The sequence below is a fragment of the Muscardinus avellanarius genome (assembly GCF_963383645.1).
Source record: "Muscardinus avellanarius genome assembly, chromosome: 14".
Lineage (NCBI taxonomy): Eukaryota > Metazoa > Chordata > Mammalia > Rodentia > Gliridae > Muscardinus > Muscardinus avellanarius.
In genome coordinates this window covers 56,669,244-56,684,415 of record NC_137800.1, presented here as the reverse complement: position 1 = coordinate 56,684,415, position 15,172 = coordinate 56,669,244, and the positions used below count along the sequence as shown (strand labels likewise).

General features: G+C 42.7%; 1 protein-coding gene across 3 annotated transcripts in view; it reads right to left on the bottom strand.

Annotated features, from left to right (window-relative positions):
* Positions 1-15,172, bottom strand: part of DDHD2 (DDHD domain containing 2) — a gene marked incomplete at both ends in the record, with an annotated part of 49,337 nt that overhangs the window by 19,641 nt on the left and 14,524 nt on the right. For 2 of the 3 annotated variants that reach the window (XM_080710712.1, XM_080710713.1), the window contains 5 exons: positions 1,226-1,321; positions 8,354-8,476; positions 11,722-11,789; positions 12,632-12,840; positions 14,531-14,666. In XM_080710712.1, coding sequence (XP_080566838.1) covers positions 1,226-1,321; positions 8,354-8,476; positions 11,722-11,789; positions 12,632-12,840; positions 14,531-14,666 — 632 coding nt within the window. The remainder of the gene's footprint in view (positions 1-1,225; positions 1,322-8,353; positions 8,477-11,721; positions 11,790-12,631; positions 12,841-14,530; positions 14,667-15,172) is intronic. The other variant, XM_080710714.1, reaches the window with a different exon arrangement.

The window sequence follows — 15,172 nt, the reverse complement described above, 5'->3', positions numbered from 1 at the left end:
TTGATATAATTGTTTACGCACCTCATGAGTTTTAAAGAGATTCCATTCTCCCCCATCCCCTCCCCTCTGATTGGTCACCTTAATTGCTTCTCTAGGGTCCTTTCTACTACTTGACTTCCTCCTGTTACCCCTTTCTTCCTAGTTCTTGCTAATTAGAGGAAGCATCTGGCTTATATTTTCTGTGCTATTTCTCTGTGCATGCCACATTGCAAGTTCTGATCCCACTCTTGACAGCCCCAGTAGTGGCCTGGGCACCCAGAGGACTCTGATCCCAACCTCGTGGCTCCAGCACTGGCCTTGCCTCATTGGAGGCCCTGATCCTGGCTTCGCTGGCCCCCACACATAACTAACCCCTTGGCTGGCTCCTCTCCTGGCTTCAGAGGCCCCAGCACCAGCCTAGCCTCACGACAGGCTCTCATCCCATCCCAGTGAGACCTATTTCAAAAAATAAGAATAAGCCGGGTGTGGTGGCTCACACTTGTAATATCCCACCATTCAGGTGGCTGAAACAGGAGGATCGTGGTTCGCAGACAGCCTCAGCTACTTAGTGAGGCACTTTGCAACACAGAGAGACCCTGTTTCAAAATAAAAAATACAAAATATTTCTGGGGGTGTAGCTCAGAAGCTCAGAGGTAGAATGCCGCTGGGTTCCATTCCCAGTACTGCAAAAAAAAAAAAAAAAAAAAAAAAAAAAGAATAGTGCTAGGGGTGTAGCTGGAAGGTAGAATGCCCCAGAGGCTCAATCCCCATAACCACACACACATACAAAAAATAATAATAATTATTATTATTATAAACAAAAAGGGCTGGTGGGCCTTTTTAATCCCAATAGCCCTTATAATCCCAATACTCGGGAGGCTGAGACAGGAGGGTTGCAGCTTCATGGCCAGCCTCAGCTCTCAGCTACCTAGTGAGGCCCTCTGCAATTTAGGAAGATCCTGTTTCACAGAAAAAAGAAAAAAAAGAATAAAAAATAGGGCTGGAGAAGTAACTCAGAGGTAGAATACCCCTTGATTCAAACCCCAGTTGTGGGGAACAAAAAAAAAGGGCTGGCAGTATTAACTCAGATGTAGAATCCCCCCGGGTTTAATCCCCAGTAGTACCCCAATACAAAAAAAAGCAAACAACTTCTGAGATCCCCAATGTAAACATCCCTACAAAGCTCAAAGATACAACATGAATATCACAAAATTACTTGGGCCAACAAGCCATATTAGGCACATACCACTAAATTTTTTCTGGTCCTGAAATAGTTTAATATCTTCTTTCTTGGTCCTAAGGGAATTCCCATTTCCTGAAGATCTCTGTCTGTACACAAAGCCTAGGCATAAAAACAAAAACAGTATCTTTTATTTCTAGGCAAAATAAAATCAATTAAATATCCTTTTCCCTAAAAAGGATAAGATCTAGTTACTCTGTTGTTATTTGGTCTATATTACTGTGGTTCTCTGGTGGAACAACATCATTAATAAATTCAAGAAAGACAGGTGTGGTGGCGCATGCTTATAATCCCAGCATTCAAGGCTGAGATAGGAGGATCATGGGTTTGAGGCCAGCCTCAGCAACTTAGTGAGGCCTTTTGCAACTTAGTGAGACCCTGTTTCAAAATAAAGAATAAAAATAGGGCTGAGGTTGTAGCTCAGAGATACAATGCCCTTTGGTTCCATCTCCAGGAACGCAAAATAAATAAATAATTTAAAAAATAAATTCAAGAATGAGCTGTGCATGGTGATGCACACTTTTAATCCTAGTTACTTGGGAGTCAGAAACATGAGGATTGCACAGGTTCCAAGCCAGCCTCAGCTACTCAGTACGCAATTTAGTGAGATCCTGTTTCCAAGTAAAATATAAAAATAGGTCTGGCAGTGTAGCCTAGAGGTAGAAAGCCCCTGGGTTCCACTCCCAATACCACACACAAAAATAAATAAATTTAATTAATTAATTAAAGAATAAAAGAATTTTAGTCATAAAACAACTTAAAGAACAGAATTGAGAGCATTTTTTTTATTGTTTAAGAAGAGATACAAGGCCCGGAGGAGGTCCGGGCCACATGGCCCCGACCCCGGGGGGGGGGCACCCTTAGGCGACCCCCCCACACCCTGAAGGCCCCAGAGGTCCGGGCTGCATGGCCCAGACCCCAGATGGGTGGGCGGGTGTGGGCGGGGTACCCTTAGGAGACCCCCCTCCCACCCAGGAAGAAAAAAAATTTCATTGCTACCGAGTGCCTGATCCCACATCCTCACCAAACCACACATACTCTCTTATTTAAAAAAAAAAAAAAAAAAGGGAAACGAAAAAAGAAACATATTCGAGAGGGGTTAAGATGGCCCCAGAGGCAGCTAGAATATTGGAAATGCAGACAAAACATATCCATCTGAACTGGAACTTTTGGAAAAATTCCCCACGAAGGAGGACTGCTGCTTCTCTACATCGTAAAGAATCCTGGATATCACATGTAAGGAGAGAGTCTAGCGGAGACCTAGGAGGAAGGCGGTGGCAGCAGCAGTGGCCGAGATGGCAGTGGAGACTTGGATTTGGGAAAGGCAGACATCTGATCCAACCCACCCTGATCCTCTGAAGAAATTACCCCAAAGGTCGAATGCTACTATTTCGCATGCTTACGAACACTGGACATTATGCGGTATGGGAAAAGAGCTTGGGAAAAATTTGAAATGGTGGAGGCAGTCGCACTGGCAGTGGCAAGTACTCAGGGGAGGCTGAGATCTGACGTAATACACCTGGAACTTTTGAAGAAATTACCTCAGAGGCAGAATACTACCACCACACACCCTTGGGAATGTGGGACAACCTGATGGGTGAAGAGGGCACTCAGACCAGAGCCCGCCGAGGGGTGAGGCCGGTGCCAGGGCCAGCGAGGCCGGGAACGGAGCCTGCTGTGAGGCAAGGCCGCTACTGAGGCTCCAAGGCCGGGATTGGAGCCTGCCGAGGGATTAGGCTGGTCCCGGGGTCAGCGAGGCCGATATCGGAGCCTGCTGTGAGGCAAGGCCGGTGCTGAGGCCTCCGAGGCTGGGAATGGAGCCTACCGAGGGTTTGGGCTGGTGCTGGAGCCAGCAAGGTCGGCATCGGAGCCTGCCATGAGACAAGGCCAGTGCTGGGGCCTCCAAGGCCGGGACTGGAGCCTGCCGAGGGTTTAGGCTGGTGCCTGGGTCAGCAAGTCCGGGATCGGAGCCAGCTGTGAGGCAAGGCCGGTGTTGGGGCCTCCGAGGTCAGGATCGGAGCCAGCTGATGCATTAGGCCAGAGCCGGAGACAGCGAGGCTGGGTTCGGAGCCTGCTGCAAGGCAAGGCAGATGCTGAGGCCTCCGAGGCCGGGATCGGAGCCTGCCGAGGGGTTAGGCCAGAGTCAGGGCTAGCAAGGCTGGGATCGGAGCCTGCCTTGAGGTATGGCCGGTGCTGGGGCCTCCGAGGCCGGGATCGGAGCCTGCCAAGGGGTGAGGTCAGTGCCGGGGCCAACGAGGCCAGGATCGGAAACTGTGAGGAAAGGATGGAGCTGGAACTTGCGAGACCAGGATAGGAGCCTGCCAAGGGGTTAGGCTGGTGCCAGGGTCAGCGAGGCCGAGATCGGAGCCTGTCGTGAGGCAAGGCTGGTGCAGGGGCCTCTGAGGCCAGGAGAGGAGCCAGCTGGAGGGTTAGTTCGGTGCAGGGGCCAGCAAGCCCAGGATCGGGGCCTCCCATGAGGCAAGGCCAGTGCTGGAGCCACTGAGGTCGGGATCAGAGTCCTCCAGGTGGCCAGGCCACTACTGGGGCTGTCAAGAGTGGGATCGGAACTTGCAATGCGGCATGCACAGAGAAATAGCACAGAAAATATAAGCCAGATGCTTCCTCTAATTAGCAAGAACTAGGAAGAAAGGGGTAACAGGAGGAGGTCGAGTAGTAGAAAGTGCCCTACTGAGAAGCAATTAAGGTGACCAATCAGAGGGGAGGGGATGGGGGAGAATGGAATCTCTTTAAAACTCATGAGGTGTGTAAACAATTATATCAAAGATAATCACCAATTAAGCATGGGATTGAGGGAGGGGGAGGGAATGGGATGGGGATTGGATGAGGGCTTATCGGATGATATGTGCTTGTATATCCTCTCAAGTCTTGTATTCCAAAGTGATGTATGATTACAAAAAATAATAATAATAAATAATTGCCACAAAAAAAAAGAAGAGATACAAGTTGGGCGTGGTGGCGCACACTTGTAATCCCAGCATTTCGGGAGGCTGAAACCAGAGGATCGCGGTTCAAGGACAGCCTCAGCTACTTAGTGAGGTACTCTGCAACTTAGTGAGACCCTGTTTCAAAATGAAGAATAAAAATAAGGCAGGGGGCCGGGCGTGGTGGCGCACGCTTGTAATCCCCGCGCTTGGGAGGCGGAGACAGGAGGATCGCGCAGGTTCGAAGCCAGCCGTGCGCGCTGGCTTAGGAGACCCTGTTTCCAAATAAAAAAAATGTAAAAATAGGTCTGGGAGTGTAGCCTGGAGATAGAAGGGCTTCCAGGAACCCCAGTACCACCAAAAAAAAAAAAAAAAAAAAAAAGCCGGGCGTAGTGGCGCACGCTTGTAATCCCAGCATTCGGGAGGCTGAGACCGGAGGATCGCGGTTCAAGGACAGCCTCAGCTACTTAGTGAGGTCCTCTGCAACTCAGTGAGACCCTATTTCAAAATCAAGAATAAAAAATAGGGCAGGGGGTGTAGCTCGGAGGTCGAATGCCCCTGGGTTCCATCCCCAGACCCGCAAAAAAATAAAAATAAAATAAAAAATAAAAAAAATAAGGCAGGGGGTATAGCTCGGAGGTCGAATGTCCCTAGGTTCCATCCCCAGACCTGTAAAGAAAAAAAGAAAAAAAAAAAAAAAGAATGGCCGATACATGAAAAGATGTTCAACATCATTAGCCATCAGCGAGATGCAAATCAAAGCTACTCTGAGATTCCATCCAACCCCTATCAGAGTGGCAAGCATAAAGAAGTCAAATAACAACAAATGTAGGCCATGATGTGGGGAAAGAGGAACTATTTTACACTGTTAGTGGGAGTGCAAACTAGTTCAGCCACTATGGAGATCAGTGTGGCAATTCCTTAGAAAACTGGGAATGGATCTACCATATAATCCAGCTATACCACTCCTGGGTATCTTTCCAAAGAGGTTGAAATCAGAGAACTTCAGTAATATATGCATACCCATGTTCATAGCAGTAAAATTAGTAATAACCAAAATATGGAACCAACCTAGGTCTCCATCAACAGATGAATGGATTGCAAAATTATGGGAAATACACACAATGGAATTCTACTCAGCAATAAAGAAGAACAAAACTATGTCATTTGCAAGAAGATGGAAAGACCTGGAGAACATTATGTTAAATGAGATCAACCAAGCACAGAAAGAGAAGGGACATATGTTTTCTCTAATACGCCCAAACTAGGGAGTATTGGGGATACCAAGAGGGACTCCAGATAATGGAGGGTAACCTCAGCAAAGCTAGAATGGAAGGATAGGAGAGGAAGAAGGCTGAGGTTGATTGATGGAGAGGCTACATTCGATTATGTGTATAAGTATGCATGTAGTATGGTCAATCTGGACATTCACTGTTGGGAGGGGGAAAGGGGAAGCGAGGGAGAGCACCAAGCACCGTCTGAATGTATGCCATTTTCAATATGATCCTCATAAAAAAAAAAAAAAACTAAAGAACCAGGTGTGGTGACACATACTTGTAATCCCAGTTCTTGGGAGGCTGAGACAGGAGGATTGGAGGTTTGCGACCAGTCTCAGCTACTTAAGTGAGGCCCTCCACAACTTAATAAGAACATGTTTCAAAATTAAACATAAAAACCTGGGCGTGGTGGCGCACGCTTGTAATCCCCGCACTTGGAAGGCTGAGAAAGGAGGATAGCGCAGGTTTGAAGCCAGCCTCAGCTACTTAGTGAGGCTCTTAGGAAGTTAGTAAGACCCTGTTTCCAAATAAAATATAAAGTAAGTCTGGGAGTATAGCCTGGAGGTAGAAAGCCTCTGGGTTCTACCCCCAGTACCACCAAAAAAATAAAAAAAAATAAAAATAAATTTTAAAAAATAGAAAAATAAAATTAAACATTAAAAAAATAGGACCAGGCGTGGTGGTGGATGCTTGTCATCCCCGGACTTGGGAGGCGGAGACAGGAGGACCGCACAAGTTCGAAGCCAGCCTTGCTGGCTTAAGAGACCTTGTTTCCAAATTAAAAAAAAAAAAAAAAAAAATATATATATATATATATATATATATATATACACACACACACGTATATATGTATGTCTGGGAGTGTGTAGCTCATAGGTAGAAGGGTTCTATCCCTAGTACCACAAAAAAAAAATTGGGCTGGTGGTATAGCTTGGAGGTACAATACCTCTGGATTGAATCCCCAGTTCTGGGGAAAAAAAACAAAAAACGAAAGAAATTGGATATCTAATAGAAAAACTTTTTTTGTGTGTGATACTGGGTTCCTAGGTACCTTCTACTACTGGACTACACCTTAAACATTTTATTTTTTATTTGGAAAAAGGGTCTCACTAAGTTGCTGAGATCCTCACTAAGTTGTTGAAGATGGCTTCGAACCTATGATCCTCCTGTCTCAGCCTCCCAAGCACTAGGGATTACAAGCATGCACCACCACACCCAGCTGAAAAATTCTCCTTGATTTCCATGTTCACTTAGATGTCACGTTCCTGAGAAGGATTATAACTCCTACTGATGGATACAAACAATGAGAACACAGCAAAATATAGAAACAACACAAAACAGACTGTCAATATCACAACTTAAGTGCCACTCATCTATTAAAGAAGCTCTCCTTCAAGCCAGGTGTGGTGGCAGACGCTTGTAATCTCAGCATTTGGGAGGCTGAGACAGGAGAATCGCAGTTTGTAGCCAGCCTCCCCTACTTAGTGAGGCCCTCCGCAACTCAGTGAGACCCTGTTTCAAAAATAAAGATAAGGCTGGGGATGTAGCTCAGAGGTAGAATGCCTCTGAGTTCAACACTCAGTACTACACACACAAAAGAGGGGGGGGTAAGCTAATAGCTATACCAGAGCTCTAGAAAATATAGGAGAGGCCAGAAGTATAGGTACATACTGGTAATCCAAGTACTTAGAGGCTGAGACAGGCAGATTGCAGGTTCGAAGCCAGCCTCAGCAATTTAGTGAGGCTCTCAGCAACTTTGGGAGACTGTTTCCAAATATAAAATAAAATAGGGCTGTGGTTCAGCTCAGAGGTAGAATGCTCCTAGGTTCCATCCACAGCAGTACAAAAAAATATATATATATAAAATATTAAAAAGGCTAAAAGGCTAAGGTGTTAGCTTGGAAGTAGAATGCCCGAGTTCAATCCCCAGTATAACAAAAAAAAAAAAAAAAAAAGAAAGAAAGAAAGAAAGAAAGAAAGAAAGAAAGAAAGAAACTATAACAGAAAATAAGAACTGATATAGTGAGGAAATAGAATGCCCCTTAATTTTTTTTTGGTGGTACTGGGGTTCCTGGAAACCCTTCTACCTCCGGGCTACACTCCCAGACATTATATATATATATGTATGTATGTATGTATATTTTTTTAAATTTGGAAACAGGCAGGGTCTCTTAAGCCAGAGAGGCTGGCTTCGAACCTGCACGATCCTCCTGTCTCCACCTCCCAAGCACAGAAATTACAAGTGTGTGCCACCATGCCCGGCTTTTTTTTTTTTTTTTTTTTTTTTTTGCGGTAATGGGGGTGGAAACCAGGGAGCATTCTAACTCCAAGCAACACCCCTAGCCATATTTTTTATTCTTTATTTTGAAACAAGGTCTCACTGAGTTGCAAAGGGTCCCACTAAGTAGTAGCTGAGGCTGGCCACAAACAGCGATCCTCCTATCTCAGCCTCCCAAATACTGGGATTACAAGCATACACTAGCACGCCCCCAAAATACCCCTTAATTTAATCCCCAAAAGTGTGCATGCGCGCGCGCACACACACACACACACACTCTCTCTCTCTCTCTCTCTCTCTCTCTCTCTCTCTCTCTCTTTCTCTCTAAAGAAACTATATAATAGAATATAACTGGAATACTGAGTGTCCATTCAGGGCTTGTACTTGCCCTTCTTTTTTCTCTATGATGTTGTTCAACTGCTATATGAGTATTATATGGCTCATCCAAACTTTGCATTTCCACAAAGATTATTTTACATGACAAAAAGCAAAGAAACAATGCTAAAGAACATTATTAAATGATAACACAATATTTATGACTAAAAAGCTTCTAAAAGGTAGGCTCTTAGTAAACATGGTGATGATAAATAAAAATACTAAAAATGGTTTGATATATAAGGTTTTAAGGATTTTTTACCAAAGCTTCCTTATCTACTTTTTCCTTCTCAAAGACATTTAAAAATTCAGCAAGTTGAAGTTTCTTCAACTCTTCCTCTAGTGTTGGTTTATCTCCTTGATCCATAGCAATATTTAGTGAACTCTAAAAAGTCAAATAAAAAATTAATACTTTCAGAGTTTAATGCATTAATACTATTTTGTGATTTAAAATTATATAAAATTCTCACAGCAATGTATCAATTTTAAACAGCTTACTTATGCAAAATATAAGACTGATCTCCAAATATTTGCAACTCCAGTTGAAAATACATTTTTAAATGAATGAGTGAATGAATTATTGTCAAAATATTTTCCACCATTAAGCCAGGTGTGGTGGCACAGGCTTGTAATCCCAGCATTTGGAAGGCTGACATAGGAGGATCACAGTTCAAGGACAGCCTCAGCTACTACTTAGTAAGGCCCTTTGCAACTCAAAGACCTGTTTCAAAATAAAGAATAAAAAATAGGACGGGCGTGGTGGCGCACGCTTGTAATCCCCGCGCTTGGGAGGCAGAGACAGGAGGATCGCGCAGGTTCGAAGCCAGCCGCTAGGAGACCCTGTTTCCAAATAAAAATGTAAAAATAGGTCTGGGAGTGTAGCCCGGAGGTAGAAGGGCTTCCAGGAACCCCAGTACCACCAAAAAAAAAAAAAAAAATAGGACTGAAGGTGTAGCTTGGAGGTAGAATGCCATACCAAAAAAAAAAAAAAAAAAAAAAAATATATATATATATATATATATATATATATATATATATATATACCATTAACCAGCATAGGAAACAGAGCTTAAGAATTAACACAGTTTAAGACAAAGTCCCTTACCTAGAAGAACTCATGGTCCAATAGAAAAAATAGGACATTTACATAATAAAAAAACTCAAGATAGTGTGTGCTAAGTACCAAATTGATGCTTATCAGTAATACATGTTCATAGGACTTTATTTTTGTTCAAAGTACCACAGTAAGCAAATGAATATACACTGTTGATCTATGAATAGAATTATAGAATCCTTGAACAGATTGGAGTTTGCATGTAAGAAAGATTAAATTAGATGCAAATAGATAAAATTTATAGAAATTCTGTATAAAAGCAGTGAAGGGGCTTGATGTTTAAACATATCTTTTTTTTTTTTTTTTGCAGTACTGGGGGTAAAACCCAGGGGTATTCTACCTCCGAGCTATACCCTCAGTCCTATTTTTTATTCTTTTTTTATTGTTGTTCTGAGGATGGAACCCAGGGGCATTCTACCTCCAAGCTACACCCCCAACCCTAGTTTCTATTCTTTATTTTGAAACAGGGTCTCACTGAGTTGCAAAGGCCTCACTAAGTAGTAGCTGAGGCTGTCCTTGAACAACGATCTTCTGGTGGTCTCGCTATTCTTCCTTTCTTTTTCTTTCTTCTTTCTTACCTATTTATTTTTTGTGGTACTGGGGATGGACCCCAGGGACATTCTACCTCTGAGCTAAACTCCCAAACATATTTTATTCTTTTTATTCTTTATTTTGAAATAGGGTCTCACTGAATTGCAAAGGGCCTAAGTTGCTGAGGCTGTCCGTGAACAGTGATCCTCCTGTCTCAGCATGCTGCAACCAAACCTGGATAAACTTTTTTTTTTTTTTTTTTTTTGCAGTACTGGGGATAGAATCCAGGGGCATTCTACCTCCAAGTTGCATCTGCAGCTCTATTTTTTTGTTCTTTATTTTGAAACTGGGTCTCACTGAGTTGCAAAGGGCCTAAGTAGCTGAGGCTGTCCTCGAACCACACCCTCTGGTCTCAGCCTCCCAAATGCTGGGATTACAAGCATGTACCACACACTGGCTTAAATATATCTTTTAATAAACAAAGTCCTAAGCTGGGCATGTTGGCGCATGCTTGTCATCTCAGTGCTCAGGAGGCTGAGATAGGAGGATCACAGGTTCTCAGCCAGTTTCAGCTACTTAGTGAGGTCCTCCACAACTCAGTTAGATCCTGTATCAAAATAAAAGAATAAAAGCCAGGTGTGGTGGCGCACACTTGTAATCCCAGCATTCGGGAGGCTGAAACCGGAGGATCGCAGTTCACAGACAGCCTCAGCTACTTATTGAGGCCCTCTGTAACTCAGTGAGACCCTGTTTCAAAATAAAGAATAAAAATAGGGCAGGGTATGTGGCTCGGAGGTCAAATGCCCCTGGGTTCCATCCCCAGACCCGCAAAAAATAAATAAATAATAATAAATAAATAAAAAATAAAAGAATAAAAATGGCTGGGGATGTAGGTAGGAGGTAGAAACCTCCTTGGTTCCATTCCCAGTACCAAAAAGTTAAAATTCAAATAAATGTACCTGGGCGTGGTGCAACATGCTTGTAATCCCAGTCCTTGGGAGGTTGAGACAGGAAGATCTGATGGTTCAAAGCCAGCCTCAGCTACTTACTGAGGCTCTAGCAACTTAGTGAGACTCTGTTTCCAAATAAAATATAAAATAGTCTGGGAGTATACCCCGGAGGTAGAAAGTCCCTGGGACCCTGGGTTCCATTCCCAGTACCACAAAAAAAAAAGAAAAAATTCAAATAAATGTAAAATTTAACATTATGGTATAAGACTGAACTCAAGCCAGGCATGGTGGTGTACACTTGTAATCACAGCATTCAGTAGGCTGAGACAGAAGGATCTTTGTTTCCAAAAAGCCTCAGCTACTTAGTTGAGGCCCTCTGCAACTCAGTGAGACCCAATTTCAAAATAAAGAATAAAGCCAAGTATGGTGGCACATGCTTTTAATCCCAGCATTTGGGAGTCTGAGAACGGAGGATCGCGGTACAAGGACAGTCTCAGCTACTACTTAGTGAGGCTCTTTGCAACTCAGTGAGACCCTATTTCAAAATAAAGAATAAAGCCAGGCGTGGTGGCGCACACCTGTAATCCCCGCGCTTGGGAGGCGGAGACAGGAGGATTGCGCAGGTTCGAAGTCAGCCACAGTGGCTTAAATGACCCTGTTTCCAAATAAAAATTTCCAAATAAAAAGTATAAAACAGGTCTGGTAGTGTAGCCTGGAGGTAGAAGGGCTTCTAGGAAACCCAGTATCACAAAAAAAAAAAAAAATTAAAAAGAAAGAAAGAATAAAAAATTGGGCAGGGGTTATAGCTTGGAGGTCAAATGCCTCTGGGTTCCATCCCCAGACCCACAAAAAAAAAAAAAAAAAAAAGAATAAAAACTAGGGCTGGGAGTGTAGCTCAGAGGCAGAACCTGGGTTCCATCCCCAAGTACTGAGAAAATAAAAAAGACTAAACTCAGCTATAGACAAAAAAATAAGTTTAAAACCTAAAATTATTATGGAATACTATAAGAGAATCTATCTAAACATCTAACTCACCTTTTCACTGTCAATATCCCCCAAAGCATCTTCCTGATTTGTTAGGATATCAAACAATATAAGTGAACCTATAAGTAAAACAAGAAAAAAGAGACAATTTCTCAGCATTAGCATAAATGGCAATTTGTGCAAAAAAAAAAAGTTTTATGCAAAAAAAGTCATAAGACAATTACATATGTAAGTAAATCTACAAAGCAGGGAATCTTTCCAATTTACTACCACCCTTCCAGATTCTTCATCACAGACCCCTTTGTGATCTCTGAATTTGCTAATGATAAAAGACTGTGATTCAAAAGCAAGCATCCTAGCAAGGGAAGGGGGTGCATGCTTGTAATCCCAGTATTTGGGAGGCTGAGACAAGAAGATAACAGGTTTGCAGCCAGCCTCAGCTACTTAGGCAAACCCTGTTTCAAAAATACAGAATAAACTGGGCATGGTGGCACACGACTGTAATCCCAGCATTTAGAAGGTTGAGACAGGAGGATCACGGTTCAAAGACAGCTGAGGCTACTTTGTGAGGCCCTTTGCAACTCAGTGAGACCCTGTGTCAAAATAAAGAATTAAAAATGGGCTGGAAGCTGGGTGTGGTGGCGCACGCTTGTAATCCCAGCATTCAGGATCGGAGATCCTGAGACGGGAGGATTGCAGTTCACAGACAGCCTCAGCTACTTAGTGAGGCCCTCTGCAACTTAGTGAGACCCTGTTTAAAAATAAATAATAAAAAATAGGGCAGGGATGTAGCTCGCAGGTCAAATGCCCCTGGGTTCCATCCCCAGACTCACAAAAAATAAAATATATATATATATAGGGCTGGGGGTATAGCTTGGAGGTAGGATGCCCTTGGGGTCCATCCCCAGTACCAAAAAAGAAAAAAAAGTTCCCTTAAACTGAGATAGAATTCATTTGTTACCTAAACTATGACCAGCAATGGATACACCCCCTTTGAAATCAGGGTTCCTCTGCAGAAAAAGTGTGTATATTCGATTCATTTCAGAAGCTACTGTGTCCACGATAGTCTGACAGTAGGTGGGGCTATTGTAGAAGAAGACATCCAAAATTGTGTCATTGGTGAAGTGCCTGAGGCGGTTAATGCTGGGTAGTGTTATTCGCTGCAGATCTCTAAAAAAAAGAAAAAATATTTTAAACAGGAGACTTAAATACATTCTCTGGCTATTTCTAAGTTATTAGCTAGGTTAGTCATTGAGCTTAAATTTAATTATTTAATGACAGAGAGGCCACTATCAACTTAAAGAACAAAGAAATGTGTTTAAGGAAACCAAAGATAAGATAATCGAAGATCAGCTAAATTCAGAGTGCAAGAAACCTTAAAAGAAGCCAGGCCAGGCATGTTGGTACATGCCTGTAATCCCAGTATTTGGGAAGCGAAGACAGAAGGATCACAGGTTAGAAGCCAGCCTCATTGATTTAGTAACACTCTGTACCCAAATTAAAAAATAAATAGGGCTTGGAATATAGTTCTGATGTAGAATTCCCCTGAGTTCAATTCCCAGTATGGAAAACATACCAAAAAAAAAAAAAAAAAAAAACTCTAAAAGACATCCAAGATTCTCCAATAATATGAACTGCAAAGCCAAGCCAGATGTGGTGGTGCACGCTTGTAATCCAGTACTTGGAAGGCTGAGACAGAAAGATTGCTGGTTGGCAGCCAGCCTCAGCAAGTATTTTTTCTTTTTTCTTTTGCCATACTGAGGATGGAACCCAGGGGAATTCTACCTTTGAGCCACAGCCCCAGCCCCAGTTTTTATTCTCTCTCTCTCTCTCTCTTTTTTTTTTTTTTTTTTTTTTTTTTTTTGTGTGTGTGTGTGTATATGGTACTGGGAATGGAACCCAGGAGCACAAGTTATATATATATATATCTCCAAGCTACACCCCCTGCCCTATTTTTATTAGTTATTTTGAAACAAGGTCTCACTGAGTTGCAAAGGGCCTCATTAAGTAGCTGAGGCTGTCCGAAAACTGCGATCCTCTAGTCTCAGCCTCCTGAATCCTGGGATTACAAGTATGCGCTACCATGCCGGATGCCGGGCTAGTTTTTGGATTTTTTTTTTTTTTTTTTTTTTTTTTGCAATACTAGGGGTGGAACCCAGGGGCATTCTACCTCCAAGCTACACTCCCAGCCTTATTTTTCATTCTTTATTTTTGAAACTGGGTCTCACTGAGTTGTAGAAGGCCTCACTAAATAGCTGAGCCTGGCCGCAAATCGCGATCCACCTGTCTTAGCCTCCTAAATGCTGGGATTACAAGAGTGCACCACCATGCCCGGCTTTGCCCAGCTAGTTTTCATTCTTTATTTTGAAACAGGGTTTCACTAAGTTGTGAAGGGCCTAAGTAGCTGAGGCTGGCCAAGAACCTGAGATCTTCCTGTCTCAGCCTCTCAAGTACTGGGACTACAAGCTTGTGCCACCAAGCCCAGCAGAAACTTAAATATACAATCAGCTATAGTAGAAATGTCCCTAAGTAAAATGATGATCAGAAAACATTACAGCCAGGCGTGGTGATGCACGCTTGTAATCCCAGCATTTGGGAGGCTGAGACCAGAGGATTGCGGTTCGCGGATAGCCTCAACTTAGTGAGGCCCTCCGCAACTCAGTAAGACCTGGTTTCAAAATAAAGAATAAAAAATAGGGCAGGAGGGTGTAGCTCGGAGGTTGAATGCCCCTGGGTTCCATCCCCAGACCCGCAAAAAAACAAAACAAAACAAAACAAAACAAAACAAAAAAAAAAATATATATATATATATATATATTACAATCACAGTTAACAATTCAAGGGTATAAATATTACTCACACATCCACACCAGTAGAATGCAAAGGACTGTGCCAGTTGACTGGAAGAAATTCTACTCTCCCAATCTGCTGATTTTCTTGAGCTTTTTTAAAATGTGTCTGTAGCAAGTTCAAGGAAACACTACGAAAATCATTGACTAGAAAAGAAAATTAACTTATGAAGTAATTAACACACAGAATTAGGATACAACAAATCATGTAATACACTGCCTAACTACATTTGCTTAGAAGACAAATTAACTTGAGTCAAATACAGTAAAGTAGCTGGGCATGGTGGCACATGCTTATAATTCCAATACTTGTGAGACTGAGACGGGAAGACTGCAAGTTTGAGAACAACTCGGCACTTAGTGAGGCTCTCAGTGAAACCCTGTTGCCAAATGAGAAATAAAATTAGGCTCTACTTGTGTAGCTCACAAGTAGAACGCCTCTGGGTTCAATCCCTAGTATCAAAAAAAAAAAAAATCCACCAAAAAAACAGTAATGTAGCTGATATGGTAGAATAAAGGAAAAAAAGAAAAAATACATCTTTATATTTTTTTTGGTGGTATTGGAAATTGAACCCAGGGGCATTCTACCTCTACCTCTGAGCTACACCAACAGCCCCATTTCATCATTATTTTCAAACAGGGTTTCACTAAGT